The sequence below is a fragment of the Ranitomeya variabilis genome, chromosome 2, assembly GCF_051348905.1.
Source record: "Ranitomeya variabilis isolate aRanVar5 chromosome 2, aRanVar5.hap1, whole genome shotgun sequence".
NCBI lineage: Eukaryota > Metazoa > Chordata > Amphibia > Anura > Dendrobatidae > Ranitomeya > Ranitomeya variabilis.
Genome location: NC_135233.1, coordinates 386,620,994 through 386,634,341, shown reverse-complemented (window position 1 = coordinate 386,634,341; position 13,348 = coordinate 386,620,994). Strand labels below are relative to the sequence as shown.

The 13,348-nt window shown below is 49.4% G+C and overlaps 1 protein-coding gene across 1 annotated transcript in view; it reads right to left on the bottom strand.

Annotated features, from left to right (window-relative positions):
* Positions 1 to 2,095: 2,095 nt before the first annotated feature.
* The window catches only part of EXO1 (exonuclease 1), a 53,879-nt gene continuing 42,626 nt past the window's right edge, over positions 2,096 to 13,348 (bottom strand). Inside the window, exon 14 of the mRNA XM_077286355.1 lies at positions 2,096 to 2,375. Coding sequence (XP_077142470.1) covers positions 2,132 to 2,375 — 244 coding nt within the window. The 3' untranslated portion in view covers positions 2,096 to 2,131. The remainder of the gene's footprint in view (positions 2,376 to 13,348) is intronic.

Here is a 13,348-nt window from a genome sequence, read left to right as displayed (position 1 = left end):
TCCCCGGCAGTATACACCCTCCGACAGGCACCAGGCAACTCAGTTTTTGCTTAGTGTCTGTAGGAGGCGGACCTGGATCTAACACCAGATCCGCATTTCTTTTACAGGGATTTATTGTTTGTTATTAATCATTTCCCCTTTCTTTTTCAGACTCTTTCTTCAGGGTAACAGGGTGCAGTTTTCTCACCCTGTTTTCCCCACTTTCAGTGACCGAGAGAGCAGTGTGGTATCACCCACATCGCACCCTCTCGGACCCGCTGGGCAGGACTTCGTCCCCTGTCACCCTTTCGGGTGTTCAGGGTGACCCTTTCTTCGGTGGCCAGTCCTGCCCGTTTCCCCTCCTCATCCCTCTCCTCGGCGAGGGCTGAGAGGAAGACGGCGGTCACATCCAGTGACCCTCTCCCCCTGGTTAGGGGTCGAAGTCTTCTGCGCCGGAGAGTCGTGGCACGGGAAGGAGGACTACTTCCAGGACCCTCTCTCTCTACTCAGGGATCCTGATGGTTCCTCATCTGCAGGTAGGGATCCTTCAATCAACAAACGACACCCCCTTCCCTTTCCTCTCCCCCCACCAATGACCCTGCCCGGCGGCGATCTCCTCTTACCATAGGGGAGCATCTGACAGGGAGTGGGCCACATATTCGGGCGTTGGAATGTGCTACCAACGTAGGGATGGGAGCAGGAATGCTTCCTTATTCAAACTGGCAGGCTCGCGCCATTTCTCTCTGCTCTCCCGGCTTTTTTCCATTTCTTAGCGCTTGAGCGCCCTCTGGTGGCGGCTGGTGTTATTGCGGCCGGGATGTGCAGCGTCTCCCTGCTTTTCCCTTTCTTGGCGCTTGAGCGCCCTCTTGTGGCAGCCGGCGGTATAGCGGCCGGAATGCTTTCAGTTTTACAGGGGGTGTTCTTTTCTTTCCCCCCTTCGGTCCTGTGCACGCCCACAACGTCGCACTGTCTCCGCGCTCTTTTTTCCTGCTCCCTGTCAGCGTCTGATCACCGCGTGGGACACAGGATTTCTCGGGGGAACACAGGCACCTGCCGCTATCGCTGTCTGTCAGCAGGTTCAGCGCTGCTACCTACTCCACCTGGCAGTATTCTCCGGGGACAAGGTAATATCCACATATGTCCGACCCCACCCCGGCCTTTGCCCCTACGGCCATCCATTTCGCCTGCGCTCACTGTAAGAAAAAGTGGGTCTCAGGTCAGCCATCTCCTTTCTGCCTGTCCTGCGTTCCTCCCATCATGTCAGCCCCTCAGGAAGCTCCTAGATCCCGGGATGAGTGCACCCCCCCTCCCCCGGAGTGGGCTGTTGCTATGTCTCAATCAGTGTCCGACCTGACTAAGGTATCTCAGTCCCTGGTCCAGGCACTTGAACGCATCCCGCTTCTCTCTAATGCCACCAGTGCCACGAACGCCCCACATGGCTATTCGCTAGCACCTGTCCTAGACTCTCACAGAGGCAGACCGGACAAAAGAGTCAGAAAGAGGACCTTATCTAGATCTCCCTCCTGTTCACCGGACCACATCGGGATTCCCCTATCTGCCCGTTCCCCTTCCTCACAGGCGGACCTCGGGTCTGACGTAACGTCTGTCGGAATCTGACTCGGATGCGGATCAGACTTCCGGAACACAAGACATGGTCGATAGCCTTATTTCAGCTATCGTTCAGACGCTTGATCTCAAGGAAGATGAGGCAAGCTCTCAGGACGTCTCCGTTGCTTTTAAACGGATTAAACGTCCCTCTAGGGTTTTTCCTAATCACAAGGAGTTTGACAGCACTACCTCCACTCACTGGGAAAACCCTGGTAAGCGTTTCCCTGGCAGGAAACGGCTTGATGTGTTATACCCTTTTCACTCCGACCTTGTCTCCAAATGGTCCGAGTCTCCTAAGGTCGACCCGCCCGTGTCCAGGCTATCCTCACAGACAGTTCTGTCTATTCCGGATGCGGCTTCCCTTAACCCTCCGTCAGGGGCAATATGTTTCATAACGAGTTTAGGGGCATTGCGCCTGTCCGGCACAGGCTAGAAAATTGGCTATATTTTCCTTTTTTAAAAATTTCAATGCTCTAAAAGTAATCAGTTACCTTAATAGGAATGTAATAAATGAGAATACATAATCAGGTGTAAAAAAAAATGTTTAATAACCAGAAAAGTAATATGTTTCTATGTCTTGAGCATCCTCCTCACTCTCTCCATCTTGACCTGTATCAGACACATCTGGACATTCTTCCACATCATCTTCTGAAGCAATGTCACTTTCTTCCCCTAAATCTTCTAGCTGTAAGGGGTCTGTCTCATCATCAATCAGTATATTTTGCACTTGCTCAACATGAAGGGCATTGGACAAGTCAAATATTCTCCTCGCCATTTCAGAAGAAAAGCTGAAGCAAGAGAGAGAATATGTGTTAGGGCGCAATGTGCCTGAGAAGCACACTCTTATTTCTAACAAAACCTTCTATGACAAATCCACAAATTTAGCACTAGCTATTCATAAAACAAGCTAAAAAAACAATTGGGATGAATAAAAACAGCAAATTCTAATCGTCAAATGTGTGACGCATTCAGGGGCAATGAGCCGGAGAAGCCAAAACACCGATATCTGATCTCCTGCAGCTCTGCAGTACAAGAGGCTTCTCAGGTTTCATACAGCCTTTAGGGTATGTGCACACGTTGCGGATTTCTTGCAGAAATTTCCTGAAGAAAACCGGAAATTTTCTGCAAGAAATCCGCATTTTTTTTTTTGCGTTTTTTTTCGCTTTTTTTTAGCATTCTGCAAGCGTAATTAGCTTGCAGAATGCTAAAGTTTTCCAAGCGATCTGTAGCATCGCTTGGAAAACTGACTGACAGGTTGGTCACACTTGTCAAACATAGCGTTTGACAAGTGTGACCAACTTTTTACTATAGATGCAGCTTATGCAGCATCTATAGTAAAAGATAGAATGTTTAAAAATAATAAAAAAAATAAAAAAATGCTTATACTCACCCAGACATCTCCTCAGCGGCATCCGTTCCTCTTCCTATAGCTGGTCTGTGCGCACAGGACCTTCCGTGACGTCACAGTCACGTGAGCGGTCACATGACCGCTCACGACCAATCACAGGACAGTGACGTCATCGGCAGGGTCCTTCACCGCACAGCAGCTACAGGAACCGAAGCGACAGCGTGCAGTGGAGGCGGGAAGACATCGAGGGTGAGTATAGGACTGTTTTTTATTTTAATTCTTATTTTTGACCACTTATATGGTGCCCAGTGCGTGGAGGAGAGTCTCCTCTCCTCCACCCTGGGTACCAACCGCACATAATCTGCTTACTTCCCGCATCGTGGGCACAGCCCCGTGCGGGAAGTAAGCAGATCAATGGACCCCTAGGTGTGCGGAATCCCCTGCAATTCCGCATTTTAATGAACATGTTGCTTTTTTTTCCGCGATGCGATTTTTTCGCGGAAAAAAAGGCTACATTTGCACAAAAAATGCGGAATACACTTAAAATAGGAGGCATATGTAAGCGTTTTTTTCGCGTTTTTATAGCGAAAAAACGCGAAAAAAACGCGAAAAATACTTAACATGTGCACATGGCCTTAAAGTTAGGAAGGTACTGGGAGGAGGATGTGTCCCAGACAAACCACTGAAAATAGAGAAATGAAACTAAGTGAGCTGCGCCTGTCAGATCAGTTGCCCCTGACGGAGGGTTAAGGACCCCTCGGACAGACAAATCGAGGCGCTAGCAAAATCGGCATTTGAGACCTCCGGAGCTTCCCTTTGCCCTAGTTTCGCCTCCTCGTGGGTAGCCAAGGCTGTATCAGCCTGGGCCAAGACTCTGCGCAGGGGCATTTTGACCTCTGCTCCTGCTGAAGAACTGTCTGAATTAGCGGATCAGATTTCGCTGGCAGGAAAATACCTCATGAATGCCTCCCTTGATGCAGCGGCCTGCTCTACCAGGGCTAACGGCAACATTGTCGCCATTCGCTGGATTCTTTAGCTAAAGGCGTGGAACGCTGACCCCGCATCTAAGAAATCGCTCACTGGTGTGCCCTTCCAGGGCTCCAGACTCTTCGGCTCGCAGCTAGATCAATTGATCTCGGACGCTACTGGCGGTAAGAGTACCTCCTTACCCCAGTCCAGGCCGAAACGTTCCTTCAACAGGCGTGGTCCCCAATCCTTTCATCCCTTTCGGTCTTTTGCCTCTTCAGGAAACCCCGTCCAGGACCGTTCCTCCTCACAAGGGGACTGAAGAAAACCTTTCAGGCCTCCGCCACGCTGGAGAGCCAAGAGCCACCCCGCAAAACCATCGGGATCTCGGGGCCACAGGTTTTCTAATAAATGACGGGTCGCCCCCACCTGGAACTCCTTCCAGGGTGGGAGGCCGCCGCCTTCTATTCTCAGAGGTTTGGCTTTCAGTAGTCGACGACGCCTGGGTCAGGGAGATCGTCACGTCAGGCTACAAAATAGAGTTTTCTTCGCCCCCAGGAAGACGTTTCATGCCCTCTCATCTCCCAGGGCTTCGTCCAGGCCCTCGATTCGCTCCTCGCCTCGGGAGTCGTAGTGCCGTTACCTTTTCGACAATCGGTTTTCTGGGTTTTATTCAAACCTGTTCGTGTTTCCAAAAAAGGACGGCTCTCTCCGTCCGATTCTGGATCTCAAGCGATTGAACCGCCACCTTTGGATTCGACACTTCAAAATGGAATCTCTGCGCTCGGTGATCGCGTCCATGGAGCCGGGAGAATTTCTGTGCTCAGTGGACATTCGGGATGCGTACCTTCACATTCCGATTTGCGCACAGCATCAGAGGTTCCTCCGATTCGCGATCAGGGAGCATCATTACCAGTTCTGGGGAGAATGGTCGCTTCTATGGAAGCGGTCCCCTCCAGCTGGCTCTTCTGTCAGCCTGGGACAGGAATCCGCTTTCCCTGGACCGTCCGTTTCGCCTCTCTCCCAGGGTGAGGCAGTCTCTCACTTGGTGGACGCTGTCCACCTCCATTCTGCGCGGGAGGTCATTTCTCCCTCCCCACTGGCAGGTGATTACCACCGACGCCAGTCTCCAGGGTTGGGGAGCGTTCTTTCTCCACCTCACAGCCCAGGGCCTCTGGACTGCTCAAGAGACGTGCCTCTCGATCAACCTCTTGGAAATCAGAGCCATCTTCCTAGCCCTCATCCGCTGGGAGTCCCTCCTCTCGGGAAAGCCGGTCCGCATTCAGTCGGACAACGCCACGGCCGTGGCATACATAAACCACCAAGAGGGGACTCGCAGCAGTCAAGTCATGGCAGAAGTAGCAAAAATTATCTGCTGGGCGGAGGGTCACGTTCCCTCTCTGTCAGCCGTCCACATCCCAGGAGTGGACAGTTGGGAGGCCGAACTTTCTAAGTCGCCAGGGCATCGTGGCGGGCGAGTGGTCTCTTCTTCCAGCAATCTTCAGCCAGATTTGCCAGACGGCGACTTGATGGCCTCCCGGGCAAACCACAAGGTTCCCCAATACGTCTCCAGGTCTCGGGACCCGATGGCCGTCGGATGCGACGCTCTCGTGATCTCTTGGGCCCAGTTCCGGATGCCCTATCTGTTCCCGCCTCTCCCTCTGATCCCAAGGGTCGTAAAGAAGATCAAGTCGGAAGGGGTCCCCGTACTCTTGGTAGCTCCAGATTGGCCTCGCAGAGCCTGGTACGCGGAGCTGATGAACATGTTATCGGACGTTCCATGGAGACTTCCGGACTTTCTTTCACAGGGGCCTCTCTCCCACCCGAATTCTCGGTCGCTGAATTTAATGGTATGGCCGTTGAGGCCGCGGTCCTGAAGAACGCGGGTTTTTCTCATAGCGTCATCCAGACTATGATAAGAGCGAGAAAACCAGCCTCCTCGCGTGTCTACCACAGATGTTGGAAGACCTTTTTCCGATGGTGTCGGGATAGCAGTCTGTTTCCTATGACCTTTTCCCTTCCTTCCCTTGTCAGCTTTCTTCAAACGGGCCTAGATTCGGGTCTTTCCCTTAGCACCTTGAAGGGTCAGATCTCCGCTCTATCAATTCTTTTTCGAAGAGACCTGGCTTCCCTGCCTCAGGTGAGGACCTTCATCCAGGGGGTCGCTCATATAGCTCCCCCTTACCGTTCTCCTCTTGAGCCTTGGGATCTCAACCTCGTCTTAGACGCCCTACAGCGGGCGCCCTTTGAACCGCTTCAGGACGTTTCATTCTCACTTCTATCCTGGAAGGTAGCCTTTTTGGTCGCCATCATCTCCATTAGAAGGGTTTCAGAGCTGGCGGCATTATCCTGTCGTTCACCCTTTCTAGTCCTGCATCAGGACAAGGTGGTTCTTCGTCCGATTCCTTCCTTCTTACCGAAGGTTGTCTCATCTTTTCATATCAACGAGGACATTGTCCTCCCGTCCTTCTGCCCTTCCCCGCTTCATCCATTGGAGAAATCCCTTCACAAGCTGGATGTGGTCAGGGCTATCCGGATTTACATCGCCAGAACTGCCTCTTTTCGTCAGGCCGATCTTCTGTTCGTCGTCTCGGATGGGCGTCGAAAGGGTCTTCCTGCCTCCAAGTCCACGATTGCTCGTTGGATCCGTTCGGCGGTTCTGGAGGCATACCGCGTCAAAGACAAACAGCCTCCTTCGGGGGTGAAGGCTCACTCTACCCGGGCAGTGTGAGCTTCCTGGGCAGTTCGTCACCAAGCTTCGGCCTCGCAGGTTTGCAAGGCCGCTACGTGGTCATCCATGCACACCTTTGTCAAATTCTACGGGGTGCATACTCAGGCTTCCGCGGACGCGAGCCTGGGTAGGAGGATACTGCAGGCGGCGGTTTCTCACCGGCCGACCTAGCTCCTCTTTTTCTGCAGAATACCCACCCTAGGGACTGCTTTTGGACGTCCCATGGTTACCTGTGTCCCCCAATGAAGCGAGAAAGAAAGAGGGATTTTTGGTTCTTACCGTAAAATCTCTTTCTTGGAGCCTTCATTGGGGGACACAACACCCTCCCTTGAAGTTGTACCGTGTTGGCTAACGTGCCGTTGTTGTGGGTTGGTACATAGGTTGAGTGTTATATTACCCGTTCCTACTACTGCTTTTCCACCAACTGAGTTGCCTGGTGCCTGTCGGAGGGTGTATACTGCCGGGGAGGAGTTACTTCTTTATTTGCATAGTGTCAGCCTCCTAGTGACAGCAGCATACACCCATGGTTACCTGTGTCCCCCAATGAAGGCTCCAAGAAAGATTTTACGGTAAGAACCAAAAATCCCTCTTTCTGCAACCTACTGTAGGACGACTATTTTAGGGCTGTAATAAAAATATGTAATCTTGGGCAAGTGAAGCTCGGGCGACTTCTGACCATTGACAAAATTCAACACATTTGTAAACCTTTGCGATTCTGGCCAGTAGGAGGCAGTCTAGTGCGGCGCAGCGATCTCTGTCCCATCCTGCAGTATTTGTGTAGAAAAGGCCGAAAACTCGCTGCTTGTAGTTTAGTACCCCAGAAATCAGGAAGTGCTGGTACTTGGAGTTTTTTTCTTGAACAGTTTTTTGCTTGGACGGTGCCTAGTCAGTGTTTTCCATCACGAGCAGCTTCCCTCTGGAAGACCGATACCCTAAGGCCGGTTTCACACGTCAGTGCCTCCGGTACGTGTAGTGACAGTTTTCTGAAGTACTGGAGACACTGACACACGTAGACCCATTCAAATGAACGGGTTTGTGCACGTCGACGTGTTTTTAGGGACCGTGTGTCCGTGTGAAAAACACGGGAGACATCGGTTTTTTACCGGCAGCACGGGCCACAATACATCCCGCACACGGAGAACAGTGTACACTCCTCCGTGCTCACGTACGGTCGCAGGAGAAACAGCGCTACTGTAAGCGTTGTCCCCTGCATGTGGTGCTGAAGCCTGGTGTCATCCGCTCTCCCCTGCTCAGCTGAAAGCAGTGCGAGAAGGGATGAAAGGAACTATTCAGAAATTTTCCCACATTACAGAGTTCTTATGGGTTCATGCCACCAGGTGTCGCAGCTTCAGTGACGACACTGCTAGTCAGCGAAGCTCCGTTCTCTGCATTTCAGTCATTCCCCAGTCGTTTACAGCCGGGAGCTTCCGGTTGTAAACTAACCCCTTGAAATGGATTTACAGCATGGGACTTGACACTACGACAGACAGGTATGGTATACTATTGATTTTTAATTTTGGAATTTTTTTTACAGGAGAACGAGGGCTTTGCTTGGATTGAGCGTGCAATAAAGAAATTAAAAACCTTTGTTTCATTATTTAATTAAAATACTTTTTTCTTTGTGTGTGTTTTATTAACTTTCACAACTGTGGGATTAGTAATGGATAGGTGTCTTATTGACACCTCTCCATTACTAAGCCGGATTATTGTCACCTTACAATAGCAAGGTGACATTAACCCCTTATTACCCCATATGCCAATGCCACAGGGCAGTGGGAAGAACAGGGCAAAGCTCCAGGATTGGTACATCTAATAAATGCGCCTTTTCTGGGCAGCTGCAGGCTGCTTTTTTAAGGCTGGTGGGTATATCCATGGCTCCTTACCAGCTTGCACCTGTGAGTTTTGCCGGGTTGGTTGGAAAATATAAGGGGGACCGCACATCGGGTTTTCTTTCATCCCTTCTCCCCTGCTCGCGCTGCTTTCGGCCAAGCAGGGGAGAGCGGCTGACAGCCAGCTTCAGCACCACACGCAGGGGACAGCAGCTTACTGTAGTGCTGCCTCCCGGCGCCATCCATGTGGTCTTGATGTGGCACGTGTGCCACATGGATGTACCACGTGAGGACACGGATATTTCCGGTACCGGAAATATCTGGACGTGTGAAACCGCCTTCAGAGAAAGCAGCTGTACATTATTATACACTGCTCAAAAAAATAAAGGGAACACTAAAATCCCACATCCTAGATATCACTAAATGAAATATTCCAGTTGTAAATCTTTGTTCATTACATAGTGGAATGTGTTGAGAACAATAAAACCTAAAAATAACGTGAATCACAACTAATATCCCACGGAGGTCTGGATTTGGAATGATGCTCAAAATCTAAGCGGAAAATGAAGTTACAGGCCTTATCCAACTTCAGTAGAAATGCCTCAAGACAAGGAAATGATGCTCAGTAGTGTGTGTGGCCTCCACGTGCCTGTATGATCTCTCTACAATGCCTGGGCATGCTCCTGCTGATGTGGCTGATGGACTCTTGAGGGATCTCCTCCCAGACCTGGACTAAAGCATCCGCCAACTCCTGGACAGTCTGTGGTGCAACGTGACGTTGGTGGATGGTGCGAGACATGATGTCCCTGATGTGTTCAATAGGATTCAGGTCTGGGGAACGGGCGGGCCAGTCCATAACTTCAATGCCATCATCTTGAAGGAACTGCTGACACACTTCAGACACATGAGGTCTGGCATTGTCCTGCATTAGGAGGAACCCAGGGTCAACCGCACCAGCATATGGTATTACAAGGGGTCTGAGGATCTCATCTCGGTACCTAATGGCAGTCAGGCTACCTCTGGTGAGCACATGGAGGGCTGTGCGGGCCTCTAAAGAAATGCCACCCCACACCATCACTGACCCACTGCTAAACCGGTCATGCTGAAGGATGTTGCAGGCAGCAGATCGCTCTCCACGGCGTCTACAAACTCATGTGCTCAGTGTGAACCTGCTTTCATCTGTGAAGAGCACAGGGAGCCAGCGGTGAATTTGCCAATCCTGGTGTTCTGTGGCAAATACCAAGCGTCCTGGACGGTGTTGGGCTGTGAGCACAACCCCCATCTGTGGAAGGCGGGCACTCAGACCATCCTCATGTAGTCTGTTTCTAACCGCTTGTGCAGACATATGCACATTTGTGGCCTACTGGAGGTCATTTTGCAGGGCTCTGGCAGTGCTTTTCCTGTTCCTCCTTGCAAAAAGACAGGTAGCAGCCCTGCTGCTGGGTTGTTGCCCTCCTACGGCCCCCTCCCCGTTTCCTGGTGTACTGGCCTGTCTCCTGGTAGCGCCTCCAGCCTCTACACTGACAGACACAGCAAACTTTCTTGCCACAGCGTGCACTGATGTGCTATCCTGGATGAGCTGCACTACCTGAGTCACTTGTGTGGGTTGTAGAGTCCGTCTCATGCTACCACGAAGTGTGAAAGCACAACCAACATTCAAAAGTGACCAAAACATCAGCCAGAAAGCATTGGTACTGAGATGTGGTCTGTGGTCCCTATCTGCAGAACCACTCCTTTATTGAGGGTGTCTTGATAATTGCCAATAATTTCCACCTGTTGTCTATTCCATTTGCACAACAGCATTTGAAATTGATTGTCAAACAGTGTTGCTTCCTAAGTGGACAGGTTGGTTTCGCAGAAGTTTGATTTACTTGGAGTTATATTCTGTTGCTTAAGTGTTCCCTTTATTTTTTGAGCAGTGTATATCCCTGCTATGTGGGATTTGTAAACTGCGTGACAACCACGATCATACACCCCCTGGCAAAAATTATGGAATCACCGGCCTTGGAGGATGTTCATTCAGTTGTTTAGTTTTGTAGAAAAAAAAAGCAGATCACAGACATGGCACAAAACTAAAGTCATTTCAAATGACAACTTTCTGGCTTTAAGAAACACTAAAAGAAATCAAGAACAAAAAATGTGGTAGTCAGTAATGGTCACTTTTTAACCAAGGATAGGGGAAAAATTATGGACTCCCTCAATTCTGAGGAAAAAATTATGGAATCATGAAAAACAAACAAAAAAACACTCCAACACATCACTAGTATTTTGTTGCACCACCTCTGGCTTTTAAAACAGCCTGCAGTCTCTGAGGCATGGACTTAATGAGTGTCACACAGGACTCATCAATCTGGCTCCAACTTTCTCTGATTGCTGTTTGGAGCCTTGTCATGGACCAGTTTCTTCAACTTCCACCAAAGACTTTCAATTGGATTGAGATGCGGACTATTTGCAGGCCATGACATTGACCTTATGTGTCTTTTTACAAGGAATGTTTTCACAGTTTTTGCTCTATGGCAAGATGCATTATCTTGAAAAATGATTTCAGCATCCCCAAACATCCTTTCAATTGATGGGATAAGAAAAGTGCCCAAAATATCAACATAAACCTGCACATCCATTGAAGATGTAATGACAGCCATCTCCCCAGTGCCTTTACCTGACATGCAGCCCCATATCATCAATGACTGTGGAAATTTGCATGTTCCCTTCATGCAGTCATCTTTATAAATCTCATTGGAACGGCACCAAACAAAAGTTCCAGCATCACCTTGCCCACTGCAGATTTGCGATTCATCACTGAATATGTCTTTTATCCAATCATCCACAGTCCACGATTGCTTTTCCTTAGCCCATTGTAACCATGTTTTTTTTCTGTTTAGGTGTTAATGATGGCTTTCGTTTAGCTTTTCTATATGTAAATCCCATTTCCTTTAGGCGGTTTCTTACAGTACGGTCACAGATGTTGACTCCAGTTTCCTCCCATTTGTTCCCCATTTGTTTTGTTGTGCATTTCTTGTTTTGGAGACACATTGCTTTACTGTAGGTTTCCGGTCTTGACGCTTTGATGTCTTCCTTGGTCTACCAGTATGTTTGCCTTTAACAACCTTCCCATGTTGTTTGTATTTGGTCCAGATTTTAGACACAGCTGACTGTAAACAACCAACATCTTTTGCAGCATTGCGTGATTTACCCTCTTAAGAGTTTGATAATCCTCTCCTTTGTTTCAGTTGACATCTCTCGTGTTGGAGCCATGATTCATGTCTGTCCACTTGGTGCAACAGCTCTCCAAGGTGTGATCACTCCTTTTTAGATGGACTAGGGAGCAGCTCTAATTTGATGCAGGTGTTATTTTTGGGTATGAAAATTTACAGGGTGATTCCATAATTTTTTCCTCAGAAATGAGTAATTCCATAATTTTTTCCCTATGCTTGGTTAAAAAAAAGTAACCATTACTGACTACCACATTTTTTGTTCTTGATTTCTTTTAGTGTTTATTAAAGCCAGAAAGTTGCCTTTTGAAATGACTTTAGTTTTGTGCCATGTCTGTGATCTGCTTTTTTTCTACAAAATTAAAACAACTGAATGATCATCCTCCAAAGCCGGTTGTGAAGGAGAAAATGGCTAATGAAATAAATTATTAAACCTTATATAAGTCAGTTCAGATATGGTGTAGCAAGATGGAGTCTATTTCCTGATCAGCAGCACACTGGAAGGAATCTAGAATGCAGGAGTGAAGACACTGGACTGAATACCACATATGGAAGTGAAGTTGGAAACGAAGTTGGAATGAACCAATAAGGCTACTTTCACACTAGCGTCGTTCACTGCACGTCGCAATGCGACGTTGCGGCGCACCGACGTATACTGTGGAAGGTCCGCACAATGGGGGCAGCGGATGCGGTTTTTCAACGCATCCGCTGCCCCATTGTGAGGTGCGGGGAGGCGGGGGCGGAGTTCCGGCAGTGCATGCGCGGTCGGAAATGCTGGACACGACGCACCAAAAAACGTTACATGCAACGTTTTTTGGTGGCGACGGTCCGACACAACCGTCGCACAACGGTTACGACGTGTGGCAATGCGTCGCTAATACAAGTCAATGGAGAAAAAACACATCCTGCAAGCACTTTTGCAGGATGCGTTTTTTCTACAAAACTACGCATAGCGACGTGCAGTGCACGACGCTAGTGTGAAAGTAGCCTAAGGCCATGTTCACACTTTGCGGCCTGCTCTGCGGGTTAATCCCGCAGCGGAATTGATAAATCTGCAGGGCAAAACCGCTGCGGTTATCCCTGCAGATTTATCGCGGTTTGTTCCGCGGTTTCCGCTGCGGGATTACTCCTGTACTATTGATGCTGCATATGCAGCATCAATAGTAATGAAAAAAATAATAAAAATTAGTTATACTCACCCTCTGACGTCGCGATCTCCTCGGCGCTGCACTCGGCGCTCCGGCTCCAAAGTTGCTGTGCCGAGAAGGACCCTTCGTGACGTCACGGTCATGTGACAGCGGCATCATCACGGTCATGTGACCGCGACGTCACCACAGGTCCTGCTCGCACAGCAAGTGAGACCGGACGGCCGTGGGCAGCGCTGAGAGGTGAGTATAGCATCATTTTTTAATTTAATTCTTTTTTTTTTACACTATTTTTATGGTTCCCAGGGCCTGGAGGAGAGTCTCCTCTCCTCCACCCCGGGTACCACTCGCACATTTTCCGCTTACTTCCCGCAAAGTGGGCACAGCCCCATGCGGGAAGTAAGCGGAACAATGCATTCCTATGGGTGCAGAATCGCTGCGATTCTGCACAAAGAAGTGACATGCTGCGGGTTTTAAACCGCTGTGTTTTTGCGCGGTTTTTCCCGCAGCATGTGCACAGCGGTTTGCGG